Raw genomic sequence first — 14,607 nt, 5'->3', positions numbered from 1 at the left:
AAGTTATAGAAGTAGACTCCTCTAAAACGAAAGTGAAGCATTAAAAAATTTGCTTAAAGCTACCTTGAGACATGTATGCAGTTTTTTGGTGGGTGAATTTTAGACATTTTTTATTCAAAACAGTTAATGTGGAAGTCTTGATTTACAGGCACTTTTCCATCTATATTTCTCTAATTCGACCCTAGAAGGAGTATAACTCAGATCATCTTAGAAGGATTTTTAAAAGAGGAATAGGTTACATTTTGTCTTTGTGTTTGATAGTACAATAAAATTGACGCATAAGACATTAGGGAAGGATAAAGAAAACATTAAGATTTGCATCTTACCTTGTCCTATCTATGGTTATTAGGCATTCACTGAGCCAGTGATTTGGCAATGGCTGACGACAGTGTATGAACCACATCTCTGAAGTGTCATGGCCACGTAGTGCAGACAACATGACAACAACATGCAGTAAGATGGACAGTCTGCTCACGTGCTGGCAGGGTCCTGGGGGCAGCATAAGGAAGCTTGGGGCAAGGGAACAAAAACTGTAACAACCCTTCAAGCAACCAAAAAGCTGATAAACACAGGTGGCAAAAGGAAAACTGTATGCCATAATTCTCTTGGCTCCAAGTAGGAATAAAATAATCTTCAGCCAAAAGGATAAAAAGTAGTTTCATTTGCTTTGCGCTATCAATAAGTAAATACTGACAGATAAATCAAACTGCCTAAACTCACCTAAGCATGTCTAAAAGGGAAACCAAGGCAATAACGTGTAACCATGAAAGTTACAAAAGAAGTTTTTGGTTTAGAGATGGTTTCTGTTGGAAGGGCGTTATTAATCAGGTTTTTTTATAATACTGGCCTATAGGCTTTGGGAAGGCAAATGCAAGTTCTCTGGAAGAAGGAGCACTAAATTAATCTTTCAAAGGATGCAGTGAGTTCCCATGCAGTGGGAAATGCAAAGATCAAGGTTTTGTGAAGCAGCAGACACTTACACTCAACACCTTGCACAGTCTTGAATGACTTGTGATGCGTTTATTTCTCCCAATATTCCCAGTGAAAAAAAAAAAAAAAGAAATCAATGAAATCAGAAGTCATTACCACCTTCTGTAAAGATGACAGGTTTGCCTCGTTCCCTCTCGCTGGGTGGGAGGTACAAATGTTATTTTAAAAAATGCATGCTCTACTTGTTTCTTCCCTTTCATCCCTCACCACCTCCTGTCACAACCGTCGACACTAAGTATCCATCACTGAAGAAGAAGTCTGAAGTCAAAGTGAGTAAATAACTCATCCTATTACAGGATGGTAGTTTACTTGCACCTTTGTCTTTTCCAAGGGCAACTATAATGACTACAGCGTCTATACATAAACAATAATATATTTCATATGGCTGTAACAGAGCCAAAAAACGAAGATTAAGAGATGCACATATACCCGTCTCTTTGCAGCTCTGAAGAGAACGTGCTGATTACAAACCAAAACTTCTCTGATATACTCTGTCATATTATAATTTTACTAACAGCGCCAGTGCAATTCTAGTAAAGTAAATAATCAGGTGACAGCAGAAAATGGAGGACCCTTTAAGGACTCTGCCTCCACTTCCAGCTTCTGAAATACTTCCCAAAAGATTCTAGGAGGGAATTGCAACACTTACAGACACTGAATACAAAGATACTTAATTAGTCAAATACTGCTTCCAGTAGCAAATAATGCAAATAGTTCACCATTCCAGTTGACACGCACTTTATAAAAGCATGAAAGCTGATATATGAAAGCAATTAAATGGTCGACACATTTCAGAAAAAAAAAAACAGCACTTCTGTACATAGAAGTAAAACACCAAAACAACACAGTAAATCCAAACAAATAAAAAATCAACCCCACTAAACAATCACCCCACATATGCACATATACTTACTGTTAATAAATTACAATGTTTGATCAGAACAGGAATATTCAGAATCAAACAGTATCATTAAGCCATGACAGCAGCAGTTCGAACAATTAGTTTTACAATCCTCGATATCTTTCCTTTTCCCACATGTCCCTCTTGCTCTCATCTTCATTCTTACTTGTTGTTAAAGTTACTTAATATTCAAGTAATATAAAAATGAAAGACAATAAGCAGATGTAGTCAGGATACAGGCTGGATCGTTCTAATGCAGTAAATGGAATATTTGTCAGACTTGAATGCAAGCACAATCCTTCACAATTAGGATTATTAAATGCTATAGTTACACTACAGGCATCCAGAATACTGTTTCTCTTATATTCTTTTTTCCAAATAAACATTAGAAACATCAAAATCAGATAATGTTTCCTAAAGTTGAGGGAATTCATCTCAGTGCTCTGTAATTAAATTGCAAGAAAGGTGGAAATACCAAGTATTCTCACGCTAGCTTCACACAGCAACAGGACTGAACTACAATTCAGTTTGTAGGCGTTTGTGTTTTCAGTTACTGTATTTTAAGAATTCGAACAAGGTTTTTGATCCTGTTGGGAAAAATTAGATACACAGCTGTACTCTCTGTAAATCCAAAACTGTAGAAGTATGTTTTGCAAGACATTTGTATGCAAATGCTGCTAAGCACCTCTACAGATTTTACCTACAGAGAACAAGTTTCTCACAGCAGCCTGCTCCAACAGTAGAACAATTGCCAGACCAAGTGTAAAAATAAATCAGATCAAAATACATGGATTACTAACATACCCACCCACACGTAAACAAGCTACAGAGAAAATAAAAACATCCGGAGCTTTGAAAATCGCCAGGCGGAGAAAAAAAAAAAAAAGAAAAGAAAAGAAAAGAAAAAAGAAACTGACTCCAGGAAAGACAAAGTATAACATCAGGACACCTTACACCTTTGCCTCCCAGCCTTTTAGGACTAGGTTGAAGAAACGCCACCAACCATCAAACCCTGCCAATTCTATAAATCCTTATGGAAACTACGTTAAGAGGCTATTGACAAAATCACGTTGGCTTCCCTGTGTAACATCTGGCTCCAAATAATAATACAAAAATAAGATCTGAAGAAACTGAAGTTGCTTTAAATAACTATGATATTATAGCTCCAAAGAAGTTATAAGGTTGAAAATATAACTTCTAGACAGCACATTTGGTCCTTGTTTCAATCTCTGATTAGGTTCTCCTCTTCCTCATGGCTTGGAGCCTCAGGAAAGGGAGAGGGGGTCGGAAAGTAGTCTTTAGTTTCCTTTTTAGCATAAAATTATACATTTTTATTTGCAATTTAAACAACAGCATATTTTAAACAGAAATACTCTACTGAGGTTTTCTTAAGAATACAAAAGACAAACCTGAGCAAAAAGAGATGAGTGTATCCTTAGTGTATCAATTTATACTACCTACACTGAACTCTATCAGTGAAGCAATATTATGTGTATTTAAATAAGAGTATTTATTTTCATGTTTTTAAACATCAGTAATTACAACGCATATTAGAGAATGATAAGCAATATGTTTTGTTTCCAAATTCTTAAATCTTCACCAGTTCTATCCACATATAATTACAATTAAGCCACTGCCTTCTCAGAAGGTTACTTTTTACTAACTTGTTGCAATATAAAGTACTAGCCACTACAAGCTAATAAAAACCTTCACACTGAAGCTTCACATTACCATGTATCTACTGCATGACTGCCACACACATTTCAAACCTTCTCACTTTTCCATCGTTCATAAAACATTCACACTCTGCTTCCCACAACAAACCCAACATCTGACTGCCCCAAACAGTAACGTTTCTTTCCTCTGTTTCCCCCACTGTAGTAATCCCCCTCCCAAAGCCTGGCAACAAAACATATCCAACAAACTGCTCACGACAGGACAGCCAACACCACGCTTGCCTCCATCATAAACATACAGGATCCATTCTGCTGACTCCAATGCCCACGGCACCCTTCCCATCCAGCCGAGAGCATCACCAGTTCCCTGCAACAGGGAATGGGAAAGAGCCTCTGTTGCTGCTGCCAGGAAGTCTCACATCACTTCCAGGCCCAACACCCAAGAAAGCTGCCTCACTGGCAGCTCCCCCACCTCCTCTGAAGCCAGAGGAACAGGTTGAGGCGTGACGTTATTTGTAATCAAGCCCTGGGCATCCAGGACGGCCCAGAGTGCTGCCACTGCTCTGAGCCGAGTTCCCTTTGAAGCATGAGCACTGCCAAGTCAGAGACTATTGGCTGGTGCAAGACCATCTTGGTGCATCCGCATCTTTGTGGGGGAGATGGGCTGGGAGAGCGAGAAAGACTTTGTTTAACTGGTTTTGCTTTCACCATTGTAAAAGTAATAACAGCAGCAATAATAAATAACAATGCATCAGTGATGCTATGTTTCTCTCCACAAAATCTTCATTGCTGTTGACAGAAACAAAGGCTCAAAGAGACAACATTTTCACATGATGGAACCTATCTGAAAGTTTCTTCCATCAATTATATTCTCTTGTATCTCACCATAAAGATAACAAGTTTAATGGTCATAACCAGAACTTGGAATAAGAAAGTAATACTCCTGGTTCTCATTCCCAAGACAACGTAACAGTTAGGATGCCACAATCTAAAACATTTCTTAAGAACAAATACATAAACAGTATCCTAGTAAGATTTCCAACAAAAAAAAAAGCCCTGTAATTGAATTGCAAATCCCTGCCAAGTATGTAAAAAAACCCCATAATAATTCACCGAGCCATAAAACAAGTTATCTTTTCAGGTACAGACAGAAATAACACTGCTTTCTGTAGTCTGCATGTAACCTCAGTGCCTCGGCAGAAGCCACAACTTTCAGAAGTGGCTACTTAGGCAAAGGTGACCCAGACGCCACTTGATTAATAGTATTCAGAGTACTTCAGAGAGCAGTGAAGGTGACAGGAACCTACAAGCTCTGAAGCAAAGCCGGGCACAGCGGCATCAGAGGGTGCAGTGGCAAAGCAGGAGGAAAGAACCAACAGGAGTTGGTCAGGTTCTCTGACACGATGGGCAGCAAGTAGCAGTCAGAGGGCCGGGGAAGCAGAAAGTACTACAGGAATCAAAGTGTTCTGGGACATGGGGAATATTCTCTTTTCCCTCCCAGGAGCCAAACTACAGCTGTAAAGGGCCCCTTTACATGCATGTGCACAGGCCCAGTCTTATGAAAGGTTTTAGGAAAGCACTAATTGGGATGGGTAGGGGTGTGTGGGGTGTGGAACAAGCCCAAGGGTCTCAGCAAGGAATCGCCCCTGTGTTTCACTTGCAATCCTCTGCAACCTCTGACTGGTTGTGAAGATTAAAAACAAAGAAACAAAACATACAGAGAAGAAAATTAAATTACAAGCAGCAGATAAGGATCTCCACGTGTACCTATGATTCAGCACGAACATCCTTGACATCCTACAAGTAATTTGCACTATTTAAAGACCATATTCTGCTTGTGTAATGAGAAATCCAGGCTTCTGCTCTGACCTGAGGCAGCAGTACAGTTACACAAAGCCCCTGTCCTGTTTCATTGATCCTAAAACCCAAGCTGTACACCACAATTTCAAAAATAACTACCACTACACTTCTTGCTAATTTAAAAAAAAAAATTATCTCCACAATGCTGCTAGCAATATTACCAGGTCCTCTGGAGTACAGACAAGCCTTACGGTTGTCACATGCAGCAAATTCAGTTTACCAGTATAACGCTATCCGATCCCACGTAGAATTCGCTTTGTAAATTAAAACCGGCAAGCATGGCTCTGCACCACAGTTTCCTGCTTTCTACATCTTCATCTGCTATCAGCACAATCTAACTGCCTCAGATGCTGTTACACTTACAAACACAGTTTTACCCTGCAGAGCACGGTTAGACAAGGAATTTGTTAAAATAAGACCAGAAAAAATTAAAAGCCTCCCATCTATTTCCTAACGGCATTTAAAAAAAAAAAATCCCCAATATACTACACATCATCCACACTTACTTTTCTGGTTATAAAAGTAAGGATTTGGGATTTCAAGTTGAAGTTTCCAAGCTAGAAAGATACAGAAAACCAACTTCATACCATGCAAACGAACAACACTGCATTCACACCTGCTACCTCCTCTTTTTCCACTGTGTAACTGAGTAAAACAGACAACCAGGAGCAGTACGCCATTCTCCAATCGTACCTCTATCTCAATTGAAAGAAAACAGAAAAAGACGACAACCAGATACGCATTTCATACACTTCTTAAGATAAATTCAATGTTAGTATTCTAATCGAAGTAGATATCTACAAAGGCTGACAGAGGTAAATTAGATCTTAAAGAGGAACTAAAGAATTTTCTCATATTTAGACAAACTTCTCCCACAAAAACTTTCAAGTAACCATAGCTGCAGACTAATAGGCAGTGAAAGCAGAAAGAGAAATTTCAAATACCTTTTCGGTTACCCCTTCCATACTGAATTGCAGAGCATAAAGAAGGGTATGAATCTATGTTTTTTTGTGTTTGTATGTATAAAAATACATACAATTCAGAGCAGTTGTTTTGCAGATTTGAGAACAGGAAGCACCTCTGATAAAGCTTCACAGTGAAAAGTCCCCTGAAAAAAAAACACCTCTATATGTACTGCATATAATTGCTACCTCCCCCCTTTCTATTTCTTTCTCACATTTCTCTTCGACAACTCCTCTTCAATTGTCTCCTAATTTGCATTTATTCAATGAAATTTAAAATCACTTTTGCTTCAGGCAACTCCAAAAGTCTTTTCCACGTTCACAACCTAGTACTCCATTGAAATTTTTTTTTTATTTCCTTAAGTAACACTTCATATTAATGCCTTTTCATAAACATTCAAATATATTGCATTTCTCTAATTTCTCCATTTCTGATTTGTACATCTTTTCTTCCAAACTCTTTTCTCTTCAAATTGCACTTCCAGAATCTAATCACATATGCTAAGAGAGACCACTCAGGTCTCTTTACTGTGTTAATTCAGTGGTTTCAATTCAGCTCAAACATTCAATCCAGCTCAAAACCCAACAGTTTCTTTGGAATGTCATAAGAAATTTATCCAAAAGAAAAATCAAATCACAGGAAGGAAAATCTCCTTTCCACAAGAAATTATTCCCTCCACTTGAAGGTAGAATGCAAAGTACCTCAAGAACTTAATTAGTGAATTTACCTCTGAATACCTTTCTTAAGTAACTACTCTTATAACCAATTCTGATAACCAATGGGAATTTGGAGTTCCATTCAACTCCACCACTCACCTGTAGCATCCCTTTTTGCCTGCCTCTCAATCACCTTGCTGACACCATAGAGTAGAAATAGGGCATGAATTGATGGCTGGTGAGCTCGATTCTGCACGTACTTGTTAAAAAAATTTCCGTAACTGAGAAAGTTTACAATTACTTATCATCTTAGTGGACAGAACGATTACACTCAATAAGCTTTCTAATGGGACTTCTGTTTCTCTAGATAAAACAAGAAAAACTGAAGAGAAATAAAGGTTTTCACTCAAGACATTCACAAATTAACTAGGTTTTTTAGGAAGTTTGTATCTTGCACTCCATGTTACCTAATTTAGAGAGGGAATGCTCAGATATGAAAAACATATTTGACTTTGCATTCAAGCTGAGAATGAGGAAGAATTTAATGCAGTTTTTAGTTATTTAGAAAACAGCCCTGGATGTTGATTTTTTTTAAAAAAAAAAAAAGGAGAGAAGAAGCAAAGAGTAGGTATTGATGCTTTATAAGAACACAAAATCCAAAACATTTATTGTTGAATTGGAACTTTCTATCCAGAAAAAGCAATTTCTTTTTCAATTACGTGAGAGGATAAGTTATTTTGGAAAGAAGAGGCCTTAAAAATTAGGTACAAAGGGGAAAACTTGCACATCTTCATACTTAGATTGTGGTATTTTCATAACAGAAACTCATAGACCGCATTTATTTAGAATGCTAAATCCAACACCTCCTAAAATCAGCAACAGATTTCAAATATCAGCCAGAAGAAAGCTTAGAGAAAGTCTGCTTTTGTCCCACAGAACTTCACAGTTCATCAGAATAACACTATCAATACACAATGAGTGCCAAAATGGTTTCTTCCCCTTACCCTAAAGTGTGGATTTTGAAAAGTTAACAAGAAACAGAGTATCGATTCCTCCACTCCCTTTCATCTCGTTGAGGCTGTTACTTCCTCCTAGTCATTGCTGCCTGACAGACACAGAGCTGCTCTTTCTTCTTGGAAACAACAAGAACAAGGATTAGGATGCGAGTATGTTTGTTCCCACAGGAACATCTGAGGCTCCCGTGTCCCCTCTTTGCTACGGGCTCACTAAGTTTGCTACCAAACCAATTCTTCAAACTACCTTGACATACGCAGTGTTATTGAAGCAAGATGCAATTACTTCATTACGCGCATATGACTAAACACACAACAGGCTCACACAGTTAGAAGAAGATGGAAAAAAAAAAAAAAAAAAAAAAGACACTTATATCCTTGGAAAGGGGAAAGTCCCAAAGATCCTCTGAAGCTGTAGTAATGGATTAGCATAAAACTCATTTACGTAATTTATTGTAGTTCTTGCTCTCTTTTCCATAGTGGAAAGCCAATTCTATGGAGGTTTTAACAGCCTATGCTTCCAATGACAAATCAAGGAGACTCAGAGGTACTAACAGCTAGTCTCATATCTGCAGACACGTGCGCACACACACAGATGCCCAGTAAAAAAGATATATATTTATAAAACTTTAAATGGCTTTCCTAAAGCCAGTATTACTGCAAGTACATGATATACAAAGTAATGGTTGGGGGTTTTCTTAAGTTTTTATAGGTAACTGCTTTAAAAACTCCATATAATTATTCTCAACTAGTTTAGCCAGGAATAAGGATTCACAAAAAGCTTCTATAAAACCTAAGAAAGCACTCTGGAGAAGAAGTAGCAGTTACAGAGAAGAGAAAAATACTGTAAATGCCATGACATATAAGTTGTTCTAGAACAATCACTTTGTTCCCAGACCACACAGTCAAACATAATCACTAAACGGCAGAGAAATGTTGAGGTAGCTACATTTATTTTCAGGATATGAAAACTATATTGTCTTTGCAAAGAAAGTAATCTTTTCCTTGTAACACAGCCTCAATAGAACATTGTATTGCAATATATTATGGTTTCGGATATAAGAAATACTATGATATAAAGGCTGATACTTGGCCTGAACAGCACAGTACACAAAATGTATACACAACACAAGAACAGTTCCACTTTGTACTCACTCTTACAAAGTTGTCAGGGAACAAACCTCTTCTGCCTTTGAGCTGTCCTTCCCACCAGCCTCCATCATCTTTCTTGATATTGGTGATTATGTCACCTACAGTGATCGTCAGCTCATCATCATGTTGAGCTTTGTAGTCAAACTCCACTATCGCCTCCACTAAAAGAGAAACACACATATACACAATTATTGACTACATTTAAGTTTTCACGCCTTTGAAAAGAATAAGAAAACATCAATCCAATTAGAGATTCTCAGTGAAAGTAATACATTCAGCTTAATCAAGAGAGCACATCAAATAGGCAACATGTAATGGTAACATTTTGTGGGTAACTGCTACAAAAGAGGTCACAAAAGGAAAAACCACAGGAATGCTCATCATAGTTAAGGCAACAAATGGCATGCATTTTTCTTTATTGTTTAAAGGAAATCAATTTGTGTTGCTTCAGCAGTAACTACTTCTACTTCGCATTACAAAGTTTATTTTTATTTCTTAGACAACATTTTAGCTTTTGTTCACAGGACTTCCAAAACATTTTATTTCTGGAACGGTTCTCAAATCCATAAGCATCCCAAGCCACTATACCTACTTTGCTAAATACATCACTATTAACTTAAAGTCTATTTAACAAGAATTTTTTCTGCATCATACCAAGTTTCACCATTGTTTACACAGAAATGCAGAGCTTTGCTGCATAAACATCCTCTCATAGGGTTTCACCAAAGGGAAAAAAATTTACTTTCACTTGTGATTATGTATGAGAGGATCTGAAGATCCTCTTCTACTGCTCTGAATGTTTGTTATCAGAGAGAGATGCATTATAAGCTTGATAATATTATATGGGGTATCTTTGTCTCTCCCTGTGAGGACTCCCTGTCCCTTGAAACCATACACACAACAAAGTCTCTGTAGAGAATTAAGGAAATCATAAAGACAGAAAAATTCCTTTGCAGAATAAAAAATAATAGACCTTGGGTATTCAAATATGGAAGCCATAGTTCTATTTAGTGGTCCATCAAATATCTACTAGGAGGAGCCAGATTGGCAAGGTCAAGGATAGCCATATTCATAGCCTTACTCCTGTTTTCTTCAGTGGAAAATCACACCCCAGGATGTTCCACCAAACATTTAGCACTTCAACCATCGACAGAGCAAAATAAGAACTAGTAAGAAGTATCCGCTTTCTGCACAAATGACTGTGCTATGTAAATTCTGCAAAATTAGCCCGGCAAACAAGCAATACAGCTCACAAAGCAAAGCTAACCATTACACCACAAACAGAAGAAACGTTCTGCCTAAATAACAAGCCCTGCAGACTAAATCAAATTAAGCCGACAGGAAAGCAGAGTTATTCCTTTCCACCCCCAAAATGTCACACAGTCACAATGCTGAACATCTCCCTCCCTCCCCCAGAGCCTGCAAGTCATAGCTAAAGTGTGTTCTGACTTTCGCATACATCCCAGACGCAAGGGTACGGCTAACAATATTAATCTACTGCTTCTTCTATGAAGCCCAGAAACATTATAAAAACAGTTCACAACAGGCCTGCTAAACTACATTATGAACAGCAAAAGAGAGACTGGTACCACACATTACAAGCTGACATGCAAACAGAAATTGAAAAATTTACTACTGAAACTTGACTGAAAAATCAGTGTCATTCAGGCTAGGAGGGACCTCAGGTCTGTAGTTTAGCCTCCTGTTCAAAGCAGGACCAGCTCCGAGGTCAAACGAGGTTTCTCAGGCATTGTCCACGTGGGTCTGGAAAACCTCCAAGGTGTCATGGTTTAACTCCAGTCAGCAACTAAGTACCACACAGCTGCTCATCCACCTTCCCTCTCCCCAGTGGGATAGGGGAGAGAATCGGAAAGGTAAAAGTAAGAAAACTTGTGGGTTGAGGTAAGAACAGTTTAATGATTGAAGTAAAATACAATAATAATAGGCTATACAAAATGAATGATGCACAATTTCTTGCTGCCCAACGACCAATACAGCCCATCCTAAGCAGTGATCATGGAGTGGAACTGAGAGTGATCTTGGAACAATCCCAAGCAGTGATCTTGGAACAGCAATTTCCGGATTTCTGCCCACTGGCCAGCTCCCACTTATATAGTGAGCATGACAGTTATGGCATGGAATATTTCCTTTGGCCAGTTTGGGTCAACTGTACTGGCTATATTCCTTCCAGCTTCTTGCACCTGCACATTAGTGAAACCTGCGAAGCTGAAAAAAGTCTTTGATCTCCTAGCAACAACTAACAACATCACTGAATCAACATTCCTTAAATACAAAATCCCATACTAAATCCAAAACACAGCAGCTACTCAGAAGAAAATTAACTACATCCTAGTCGAAACCAGGACATAAGGACAGAGGTAGGGCACACAGGGCAACCTGCTCCACTGCTTGACTAGGAAAAAAGTTTTCCCTCTACATTGGAACCCTTCTTGTTTCAATCTACATCCATTGGTCTTATTGTCCCATCATGCACTGCTGTGAAGAGTGTGACTCCATCTTGATAACCTCCTTGTAGGTATTGTAAGGCTGCTATTAGGATCTCCCATTTTCTCTTCTCCAAGGTAGACAATCGGAATTCCTCTAGTCTCAGGTTCCTCCATTCTTCAGCACACAAATTGTTCCACCAATTTGGTATCAACTGCAGACTTGAAGAGAGTGCACTCCACTGCTTCTTCCAGTAATTTATAAAGATGTTAAAAAGAAGAGGTACCAAGACAGCCCCTGGTGGTACTCCATTTATTATCAGCTTGCAAGTAAAGTACAACCCATTAACCACTACCCAAATCACACAACATTTGAGACTGGAAGGCACTTCTGTAGACCAAATCCCCTTATTCAAAGCAGAGACAGCTAAAGAGCAGATTGCTCAGCGCCTCATGCAGCCAGGTTTGAATGTCTCAAAGGATGGAAATTACACTGTTCAGTCATCCTCAAGGTTAAAAAGTGTTTCTTAAATTTAAATGGATTTTCCTGGTTTTCAATTCATGCCCATTGCCTCTTCTTTCACTGACTACTGCCTAGAGGAGTCTGGCTCCACTTTCCTTACTCTACCACATCACGTATTCAGATATACTGATAACATCACCCACACTCAGCCTTCTCTTCTCCAGGCTAAAACAGTCCCATCTCTCTCAGATTCTCCTCAAATGTCAGATAATCCAAATCCCCCAGCTATCTTCATCACCCTTTGCTGGACTCACTCTGGTATCTCCATCTCTCCCTTGGTTGGGAGAACCCAGAACTGGACATAGCACACCAGATGGGCCTCACCAGAAAGGAGAAGAGGAGAAAGATCACATCTCTCCACCTGCCTCCTGACAATCCTCTGACTCATGCAGCCCAGCAAGCTAGAAGATGCCTTTGCCACAACCACACATTGCTGCCTCATGGTCTACTTGGTGTCCACCAGGATCCTGGGGTCCTTCTCACCAAAACTGCTTTCCAGCCAATCAATCTGGGGTTATTCTTCTTCAGGTACAGGACTTGGCATTTCTCTTTGTTCATGAGGAACTTGCCAGCCCATTTCTCCAGCCTGCTAACGCCTCTCTGAACGACAGCACAACCCTCTGGTGTCTCAAACAGTCTTCCAGTTTTGCATCATCTGGCAACTTGCTGAAAGTGCACTCTGTCCTACCATCCAGGTCCTTACTGAAGACGATGAGCAGCCATCAGCCCCACTATCCAGCCCTGCAGCATGCTGCCAGTGACTGGCCTTGTGCTGCTGAGCACAATCCTTTCAGCCTGGCACTTCAGCCAGTTTTCAATTCACCTCCCTGTCCATTTACATGGTCTGCATTTCATCAGTTTGTCAATTAAGATGTTATGGGAGACAATGTCAAAAGCTTTGCTGAAGTCAACATAAACAATGTCCACTGCCTTCTCCTCCTCTAGTGACTCAGTGATTTCATCATAGAAGGCTAACGGATTGGTCAGAATTTACTTCCCCTTCATAAATTAATGCTGACTACCCCCAGTCATACCCCCAGTCCTTCATACGTTTGGTAATGGCTTCCAGGATTATCTGTTCCATTGCCTTCTAAGGGGCAAACATGAGGCTGATCATGTTTGCAAACATGTTTGCAATCATGTTTGCATGTTAGCAAAAAGGAGGCTTCTTGCTCTTTTTGAAGACAGGAGTTACACTTGCTTTCTTCCAGTCTTAAGGAACTTCTCCCAGTCACTACGACCTTTCAAAGACTATCAGCAGTGGTCTCCCAATATCCGTTAGCTCCCTCAGCACACAGCCCATCAGGGCCATGACCTTGAACATGTTCAGTTTGTTTAAATATTCCCTAACCTGATTCTCCTTCACTAAGGGTAGGTTTACCTTGCCCTAGACCTTCCCACTGGGGATTGCTGGGGCCTGGGATTGCTGAAGGCCAGTATTACTATTAAAGATGAGTAAGGCATTAAGTACCTCTGTGACAAAGCCCTCATTCTCATTCAGCAACAGGCTCACGGTTTTCCTAGTCTTCCTCTTACACTTATGTGCTCGTAGAAGCCTTTCTTGTTGCCTTTCACATCTGTACTCGTTTTAGCTGAGATAGCGGTAATTTTCTTCATAGCAGTTCACAGAAGGCTATGTTTTGGATTTGTGACCCAAAGAGTGTTGGTAACACCTAGATGTTTTAGCTATTGCTGAAGGGTGCTTACACAGCCTCAAAGTCTTTTCTGTTTCTCACGCTGCCCCAAAAGCGAGTAGGCTGGGGGTGTACATGAAGCTGGAGGGTACACAGGCAGGACAGCTGACTCCAGCTGACCAAAGGGATATCCCATATCATACGATGTTGTGCTCAGCAATAAAAGCTAGGGGGGAAGAATGAGGAAGGGGATTCATTTGGAGTTATGGCATTTGTCTTATCAAGTCATCATTATGTTTGATGAAGCCCTGCTTTCCTGAAGATGGCTAAACATCTGCCTGCCAATGAACAGCAGAGAATGAATTCCTTATTTTGCTCAGTTTGCACGTGCAGCATTTGCTTTACCTACTAAACTGTCTTTGTCTCAACTCACGAGACTCTCCTCACTTTTACCCTTTCAACTCACTTCCCCATCCCTATGTAGGGGAGTGAGTGAGCAGCTGTATGGAGCTGAGCTGGTCACTGAGGTTAACCCACAACATCCCTCATGATATTCAACTCTAGGTGGGTTTTGGCTTTCCTAACCCCATCCTTACACCTGTAGACATTCTCTCTACGTTTGTCCCACGTCATTTCTCCCTGCTTTCACCTCCTGTACTCTTTCTTTTTATGTTTGATTTTTGTCGGGAGCTCCTTGTTCATCTATGAAGGCATTCTACCACCTCTGCTTGTTTTCCTGCTTGTGAGGATGGACCACTACTGAACTAGAAGGAGGTGATCCCTGAAAACCAAGCA

General features: G+C 39.7%; 1 protein-coding gene across 3 annotated transcripts in view; it reads right to left on the bottom strand.

Annotated features, from left to right (window-relative positions):
* SH3KBP1 (SH3 domain containing kinase binding protein 1) overlaps positions 1 to 14,607 on the bottom strand; it is a 239,903-nt gene that overhangs the window by 197,346 nt on the left and 27,950 nt on the right. For 2 of the 3 annotated variants that reach the window (XM_086767422.1, XM_086767432.1), the window contains exon 2: positions 9,215 to 9,372. In XM_086767422.1, the coding sequence (XP_086623548.1) occupies positions 9,215 to 9,372 (158 nt within the window). The remainder of the gene's footprint in view (positions 1 to 9,214; positions 9,373 to 14,607) is intronic. The other variant, XM_086767439.1, reaches the window with a different exon arrangement.

Source organism: Chlamydotis macqueenii, chromosome 1 (genome assembly GCF_036417535.1).
Source record: "Chlamydotis macqueenii isolate bChlMac1 chromosome 1, bChlMac1.mat, whole genome shotgun sequence".
Taxonomy (NCBI): domain Eukaryota; kingdom Metazoa; phylum Chordata; class Aves; order Otidiformes; family Otididae; genus Chlamydotis; species Chlamydotis macqueenii.
This window is presented reverse-complemented; position numbering and strand designations above follow the sequence as displayed.